The following is an 8,681-nucleotide window of genomic DNA, read 5'->3' on the forward strand; positions in this document are numbered from 1 at the left end:
CCAGATGGTGGCTAAAACCCTAAAAATAGTAGAAACATCATCTGGAATATATGTCCCACATTACAGAAAATCACAAGTTTTTTTTTAGAAACTGGGACCCCAGACACCCCTAGTGGCTGAAGAAATATATCCTTGGTCAACCCCAGCTGCAAAATATATCCTAAGTCCATCCCAGACCAGAAATATATTTCTACAGTGTGACAGTCACAATTCAGGGTCCAGGCATAAGAAATATATTTGGTGTCCATCTCAGTGAAGAAATATATTTTGGGGTGTGTGACACACTAGAAATATATTTGGTGTGACATTGGATGTCAAAATATATTCACGTAAAAGTGGAGATATACAAGCCCCAGGATATATACAATATAGATATACACCCTGACATTTAGTCCTGTAGTATTCATGGAGTTTGCAAGACTAATAGTCAGTTGTTAGTGGGTGACTGAAGTGCTATTAGGAGTGTATATGACAGAAACTCTGAAATGTTGGGAGGGTCTTTAGAAAGAAAAGAAAAGGCAAGAAAAATTGTAACACAGGCTAGCAACTGTTTAACAGCTAGAATGGAGATTGGAGGTCCTATGGCTGCTCTATATCTTTTGGGAAATCCTGATCATTATACTAGTCACAAATTTGTAGTGGTCTACTGGAAAAACTTTGTGAGGGAAGCTCTAAAACCCTTCAGATCAGAGGAAGACTTGGAAAAGGAGATACCTGAAAAACTTCACTTCAGTCACCCACTGACCACTGACTATTAGTCATGTAATTTCAGTATATATTACATGACTAATAGTATTACTGTATTTATTTATTGTACTGAATATATCCAGAATCTTTACTGTATCTATTTCCTTAAAATGTCACAAAATCAGCTGTCACACTATTGAATCTATTTTTTTGCACTAAATAAATCTTTTTGGTGCCAGGACACTGAATTAAATATATTTCGTGGTTTCACTACTGAATCTATTTTTTTGCACTAAATAAATCTTTTTTGATGCCAAGACTCTGAAACAAATATATTTCATGGTTTCACTACTGAATAAATCTTTTTGGTTAACATGTCACAAACTTGCCCGTCACACCACTGAATACATTTTGGCTCTGGATAGACTACTAGAGGTGTCTGGGGTCCTAGTTCCAAAGAAAAGTGTGTTATGATTTTTCACTAGTAGAGGTATTATTGATAAATTTCTTTTTGTTTGTAAATGCTTTCCTGGGGCTGTAGGGTCCTACTGTTTTCAGGATCCACTGCCCATTGCCAAATATGGAAGGTGTGGCTATGTTAAATGAAAAATAGCAATAAAATACAGGGAACAATGATGAGTTTAGGGTGTTGCTCACTGTTGGTGATGATGTTGGGGGCGGTTTTCAGGGTCCAGGGCACATTTCCAAATAAGGAAACATGCGCTTTTTCACATGTAAAATAGCAATAAAGTCAGAAAAAATTAGGGGTGGTGCTCACTGTTGGGGACAATGTTGGAGGTTGTTTTCAGGGTCCAGGGTGCATTTCCAAATATGGTAATATAGCTAAAAATAGCCACAAAATAACTAAAAAATCAGAAAAAAATGGGGGTGGTGCTTTCTGTTGGTGATGACATCTGGGGTTGTTTTCAGGGTCCAGGGCATATGTCCAAATAGGGTAATATATTCAAAAATAGCTAGAAAATAGGAAAGAAAATGGAAAAAAATATGAATGGTGCACAGAACATCAGGCACTGCCTTCAGGGTCCATCCCAAAGAGGAAACATCACCTGGTTTGACCAAAAGTGAAGAAAACCAACAGGAGAATGTTTTTATCTCTCAGGGTCCATGTAATGGGATGTTGGGATGATGGTCACATGACCAATTACCAAAAATGGTGAAAACGAAAGTTGTAACCCTACATTGTAGCTTCCCGGATCTGTTTGAATTATATTCTGAAGTGCTCCTGTTATGGAGATATGAGGTAAAGGAATTTCAAAAGTGTTGCATTTTTTTTTTGTTTTTTGTGTTTTTCTCCATGAAAATAAAACGAAACAACATGATTTCAGTATATTTAGAAAGCTAATAGAAAGGGCTACAATTATTGTATCATGGGGAAAATGGCCAAAAAAGGAAGGTGCATACCCTAGAAAAGAAATTGACACTGACAGATGACTACAAAAGATTACACAAGTCGGACTTAGACTACAAAAGTTGGACTTAGCTACAAAGTTTACTGATAGACTACAAAAGAATAGAAATGTTGGACTTAGACTACAAATTTACTGATAAACTACAAAGGACTACAAATGTCGGACTTAGACTACAAAGTTTACTGATAGACTACAAAAGACTACAAATGTCGGACTTAGACTACAAATTTACTGATAAACTACAAAGGACTACAAATGTCAGACTTAGACTACAAAGTTAGGGTTAGGGTTAGGGTTAAAAGTGTATCCAGACTACAAAGTTTGTAGTGTCCACTTTTCATCATTACAAAATTTTGTAGTGTTCATTTTTTCTTTAGAAGGGTTTGTAGTGTCTGCCTTTTGGGACTACAAAAGTTTGGTGTGCACTTTTCCATTTGGAAAGTTTGTAGTTCCCACTTTTTTTGACTAAAAAGTGTGTGGTTTTTCATCAGAAAAGTTAGTAGTGTCTGCTTTTTGACACTACAAAAGTTTGTAGTGTGCACTTTTTCATTAGTAAAGTTTGTAGTGTCTGCTTTTTGAGACTACAAGAGTTTGTAGTGTGCGCTTTTTCATTAGAAAAGTTTGTAGTGTCTGCTTTTTGAGACCACAAAAGTTTGTAGTTGACATGTAGTTTATGGTGTCCTTGGCTCTGTCTAGGTTATGGGGATGAGGTTGAAGGATTAACATGATCTTACTTACATATTTCCAGTTCTGCTGCATTAGTTTTTGACATTATGCACAAGCAGTCTTTTACATTAGGAAAGGCTAGCCTAGGCCTTCATATTGATACCTACTGTCCTATTTCAAAACATAATTATAAGCTCATGGGGATATGGCTGAAGGATTGACATGACCTCACATATTTCATTAAAAATAAGTGTATAGAAGATGGGCAGATAGATGATAAAAGCAATAATGATCTTAGATACTATCAAGATCAGGAACTTGTTTTAGCTGTATATTCTCAACTTTAAATTAAAACTTTGTCTTGATAAATTTAACATTAAAATAGAATTCTAGCTTAATAAATACATTTATAACATTGAATGCAGGCCACATTGATTTGAAGCAAATGATTATAAAGAATTGTAAATAAATGTCAATTGATTTTACAATTTCTTAGACATTGTTACTGTAACATTATTTACAATCTCTTCACACTAATTTGGTTCAAGTTAATGTGGCTTGCATCCATTGTTAATGAAAATGTTAAAATATGCCTTTTTAGAAAAAAACTTACTCTACATATTTTTCAGCATTGGAGGTCCATGGGAAGGACTCATACATGCCATGCAAAGCACTGGCCCACACCCACAAGTCATATGAGGGGTGTGATATTCGGTGGACTCTTGGAGGTGGGCCTTGCGAAAATTCTGGTCATTCCTGGATGCGACAATATATTGTAATTGATGCTTCTTTTCTTTCTTGATTGCATTCTATCGTTATTCAACTAACGCATTCCCAAATTCAAAGGCAACGTTCAACATAGTTTTCCTACATTTCCTGACAATACATCTTCTTCATAATCCAATTAAACCAAATGGCAGTTTATTTTAGTCATTTTGTGTCGCCCTTTTACCATATAATAGAATGAAATCTGCATTTTATCTTGGCCATCATGTGTCGCCATTTTTTCCGCATAATAGGCTTGAGTAATTGAGGAGTATGCGATGAAATCACCGATGTATCTCATTGAAAATTTATTTCAATAACGGCGATCACTTGCGTAGCTTGTTTCTGGTAGAAAGTCATAGGGGTAATTGAATGACATGGCTATGCAACTTAATTGCAGAAAAAAAAAATTTGCGGCGATCATCCATCGCACACTAGCATTGAGGGTCGATAGTTGTGGCCAAGGAGGATGTGTTTCAGTAACGGTGATCATGAGCGGTGTGCCACTAGTAAAAAAAAGGATAGATGCAGTGGTGGGTCGCGGCAATTTCATAATCATCTTGTCCTCAATATATTGGCCCCTTAACCTGGGAGTAAACTGGGATGTATAAGAAGGTTGAAACCAGTGCCTGCTCTATCTCCAACTTCTCCTCTTTAGTTCTTTACCAGCATATTTGCAATGCCTACAACTCGCCAAAGCAAGGTTGTCAAAACACCCGAGTTCATCGAGAGTGACTCTGATGATTCCAACGGTTCTGGTGATTATGATGATGAAGACAAGTACGTCTCTACATATTTCAATATTTCTCTTGGCTTCATGCTCAACATTTTTACACAGAAATACCAGCAGGTCTGAAGCTTCCAAAGAGGAAGCCATAGAGTATGTATCTTCCTTGGTTCATATACGTTCATGAATCATATATACAGATCTCCGGAACCTACACCAAGCAAGAAGAAGAAGTCGAAAGCCACTTCAGCAAAGGCTGAAACGTAAGTGTTTGTTTCAACAATTGCCATATGCACTATGAGTTGACGTGTGTTAAGTGTTGGTAAAAAAAGGACCCATAGATCGGCTCAGGATTCCGATGAGGATCCATTTGTAGTCAAGTCTCCTGCTAAAAAAATGCGCAAAACTCCCAAAGGAAAACACTCCAAGTCTTCTAGCAAGGTCTCATCCAAGAAGACAGACGTATCTGACAGGTTGGTCCACAATTGCACAAAGTTAACTCCATCTTTTGCTTATTTTTCTTCAGCTCTTCTCGTGGGAGCTCAGATGAGTGTGTCTTTCATTGAGGGTAAATTTTGACAAATGCACTAAACTTTCTGTCCAGAATGGACGTTGAACTTGATTCTTCTCCCTTGTCCAAAAAGTAAGTACCTTTTATTAAGTTATTTATTATTGCATTGCTGAGCTATCCTTCGGAATTCCTGTGCAGGAGCGTACCCTACGGGAAAGAATTTGACAAGTTGATGTGAGTGACCAGTCAATGGCATTGCAGCTTTCATTGAAGCATTCGTAGTGCAAAAGCAAAGAAGATGCTAGTCGACAACAAGAATCCTTTTGTTTGAACAAAAATGCTGATCCACCATACCAGAAAATCTGAGGTGCTTCTCAAAGACCTAGTACGAGATCCCGTTCCATCGTGCGTAATCATGCCATCTTGTAACCATGAATCCTAAGAGCTCTTTCCAGTTACCCAAAGCTCCGTAAATGTGGTATCTTCAAAGCAGCGCTTGTCGATAAATTTATGAAGATGACATATGGTGCTCCTTTGGTCAATCTGCCATCGTAAGTTGCCTGCTCATGTTCTTATCAATCTGACATGTTGCTTGCAGTGGCAAAGCGTTCATTTCCTGGAAGGGTACTCCCAAGGATGATGAATCGGGCGAAGTCATAGGAATGGCATCCCTGACAAAGCTGAAGAAAGCGTACCCAAGATTCGATATAAAGTGAGCAACCTAGCATTCGGATGTAACCCTTTCATTTGAGTAATGATTGCTTCTTCAGATATCTTGTACGCCTCGCCACCTTTATTATGGACTGTGAAAAGAATGTGGTCAACCTGTCCCGAATTGATCCATGTCAGTTGACTAGCAGGGAAGTTGGTGATCGTGGGAGTCGTATGGTTTATATTAGAGACCGCAAACGGCCCGCTCTCTGCGTCTCCCTTATTGTTGTTGGAGAAGACCACACCGAAACACCTAAGGCATCTGGCGATACATACAGCAAATTCATCACTGGAACACCTTTGATGTTGGAATATGAACACATGGTAGCTGTACTGTGCATGGTTCATGATGTGGACTCTATGCGAGCACAGATTGTTGATAATGAATTGACTTTCTCCACCAGAATGGGTACGTCTTACTATCTGTATCATTTCTGTGTTAACAAACTCCTCGTTTAGAAAAATTCAGCCAATCACCTCGAAAACGTACTCAAAAGGACCTCTTCTCCTCTTTTCGAAGTGATGCTACAACAAGCAACAATAGCCCCACACAGCAATTTACGTACAGTACCCTCGGCGCTTCTGATCAAGGTCCTTCACTTTTTAAAACTTCAATCAACTGCTGATGAGCGCATATAGTTCCCGTCCTTGATGCCACTAATTTGGACAAGCCTACTTGTGGGTGTGGGCCAGTGCTTTGCATGGCATGTATGAGTCCTTCCCATGGACCTCCAATGCTGAAAATATGTAGAATAAGTTTTTCTTCAAAAAGGCATATTTTAACATTTTCATTAACAATAGATGCAAGCCACAGTAGCTTAAACCAAATTAGTGTGAAATAATGTTACAGTAACAATGTCTAAAAAATTGTAAAATCATTTGAAATTTATTTACAATTCTTTATAATCATTTCCTCCAAATTAATGTGGCTTGCATTCAATATTATAAAGATATTAATCTAGAATTCTATTTTAATGTTAAATTTATCAAGACAAAGTTCTAATTTAAAGTTGAGAATATACAGCTAAAACAAGTTCCTGATCTTCATAGTATCTAAGATCATCATTGCTTTTATCATCTATCTGCCCATCTTCTATACACTTATTTTTGGTGGTTATCCCATCATGGAACCATACTTTACCTTCATATGAAAAAACTCTAGAGGTGAAATGATTATCCCCATGGTATATGATCCCTCTCAGGCTCAGTAAGACTTCTTCTCCATTTACTACAAACTTTACCTTGTGACTAGTTTCAGTATTACAGTATGGGTACTCCAGGATGATAATCTTTGGAACCTCTGCATAGGCTACATGCTCAATCATTTCACCTGAGCAACCCCCACATATTTCTGTAGATGGCTTCTGAATTGATCCTATCCATTTTGAAGTTGATGCTGGTATAGGGTCAGATGCATGTAGAACATATCCCAGTGTATCATCTACTTCATATGCATTTCCACAGTCTGAACATATTATTTCAGCCACTGCATTGTTTTTTTCATACTTAAGCATTTCAAATGTAAGTTGTCCAACACTAGCTCCTGTTTTGCCCATAGGAAATTTGATAGGATCTAAATTATGAAGATCATGTCTAAGTTCATCTCTTACATTTTCTAAAGTAAGTGTTCCTTCAAGCACCTTGTTGAAACCAGCTGCCAATGCACCTAAATAATCTTGGTTGATCTCTGTAAAATTTGTAGTCCACCTCACAGGATCTATGTTCCAAATATGATATAAAATTACAAATAAGCTATCATATGCACAACTGTAATTTACAGTATCCCATTGAAGTCCCAACTTGGTGCTAGACTTAGGCTTCAGTATTTTTTTACTCTTTTTCTTTATATTAATCTCATCATCATCATCCAGCTTATGCTTGACTGCAACTGATCCCTTAGCTGGGAAAAATGTTGAAGCTTTCTTGGGTTGCTCTGCTTTCTTATCTTTGCCTCTCTTAATTATCTGCCATGGACTGTCTGTAACCACAGGTAGTATATCCATTGGATCACTTTCACTCCACCTCAAAGATGCATCTGTTTTCTCTGGAACATATTCTGTACCTTTCCAGTCTTGGAAATTTCTGATTAATGAATTACGTGTGTATCCTACAACACAAGAAGGAAGTGACCCTTCATATCTAAGCCTGGTAATTTCATCTAGAAGTTCTTGTTCTCTGAGTTCCTGCCTAAGATATTTTGCACATCCTCTAGTAACAATGCTAGGCTCAAAGCCTTGTAGAATGATAGTTCCAGCTGCACTTGCACTTCTGGAGAGACAAGTATAGTAGGACATATGAGTGTGGCAGCTGTTGAGATGTACAACATTGTATGGTCTAGTTTTTCCTTGAGCTGCATAATCTGTCATTGCAAAATTAGGTAGAACCCAGACTTGTTGTCTTTCTATAGACTCCTTCAGATCACTGGGGAATGTACATGTAATGGTTTTAGTTCCCTTAACTAAAGGCACTACATTTTCTGGAAGCCCAGGTATTTGAATAGTTTTTGAAGGCTTGTCTAACTTTACAAATAGAGTATCCAGTATTCTCTTTCCATGTGGACCTTTCTTTGCCTGCCATCCAACTACAAATCCTTCTTGACCTTTTGTTATGCACAGCTCAGTTGCATCATTATTTCTGATCATCACAGGCATTCCAAGGCAGAGTGAAAGCTTTCCAGCAAAGTGTTCAGTTGATCCATGTCTGACATTCCAGATTTGATGTTGATCATCAAAGTCAATTTCATTTGACTTGTGCTTTGATTTTGAAACAGCCTTTGATTTTCCCCACTTTGTTTTATTGGCTGGATCAGCATCCTTTCCCCACTTGCCTACAGAGTAAAAATGGGTCAATTTTTGGCCTGTCTCCTCAGCAAATCTTTCACACCCCATTTGATTAATTTGATCTTTTTGTGTGTGTCTTCCACATATAATTGCCACATTTCTGAATTCCTTTGAAGCAATCTTAGGTCTTCCTGGCTTTTTACTGGCTTGAAGAGTTCTCAAAAATTTAATGTCCTCAGCAGTACAATTTCCATATCTCATATTGACCAAAGCTTTTCTCAGTGATGCATCTTGGGGAGTCTGAGTTTTCTGCCTCATATTCTCTCTAAGTATAACTACAGTTGTAACCTGATGGCAGAGAGCTTTTCCTACAGCAGCTTCTTGGCCACCTGGCTTTAAGCCGA

The 8,681-nt window shown here is 37.8% G+C and overlaps 3 protein-coding genes across 3 annotated transcripts; 2 read left to right on the plus strand and 1 right to left on the minus strand.

Moving 5' to 3' along the window:
* Positions 1-485: 485 nt before the first annotated feature.
* LACBIDRAFT_303384 (uncharacterized protein) lies at positions 486-758 on the plus strand (the record flags this gene model as incomplete). The annotated part of the gene is made up of 1 exon (XM_001890946.1): positions 486-758. One exon carries the CDS (start codon positions 486-488, stop codon positions 756-758), a length of 273 nt encoding a protein of 90 aa, XP_001890981.1.
* Positions 759-4,227: 3,469 nt separating this feature from the next.
* Positions 4,228-6,339, plus strand: LACBIDRAFT_303385 (uncharacterized protein; the record flags this gene model as incomplete). Its single annotated transcript, XM_001890947.1, has 13 exons — positions 4,228-4,328; positions 4,387-4,428; positions 4,476-4,538; positions 4,593-4,748; positions 4,802-4,825; positions 4,880-4,918; positions 4,985-5,020; positions 5,144-5,191; positions 5,242-5,337; positions 5,385-5,498; positions 5,557-5,906; positions 5,957-6,088; positions 6,137-6,339. The coding sequence occupies 13 exons, from the start codon at positions 4,228-4,230 to the stop codon at positions 6,337-6,339; spliced, it is 1,404 nt and encodes a 467-aa protein (XP_001890982.1).
* A 162-nt stretch (positions 6,340-6,501) lies between these two features.
* Positions 6,502-8,595, minus strand: LACBIDRAFT_303386 (uncharacterized protein; the record flags this gene model as incomplete). Its single annotated transcript, XM_001890948.1, has 1 exon — positions 6,502-8,595. The coding sequence occupies one exon, from the start codon at positions 8,593-8,595 to the stop codon at positions 6,502-6,504; it is 2,094 nt and encodes a 697-aa protein (XP_001890983.1).
* Between the last annotated feature and the right edge of the window lie 86 nt (positions 8,596-8,681).

This window comes from Laccaria bicolor, genomic scaffold (genome assembly GCF_000143565.1).
Source record: "Laccaria bicolor S238N-H82 LACBIscaffold_240 genomic scaffold, whole genome shotgun sequence".
Classification (NCBI taxonomy): Eukaryota; Fungi; Basidiomycota; class Agaricomycetes; order Agaricales; family Hydnangiaceae; genus Laccaria; species Laccaria bicolor.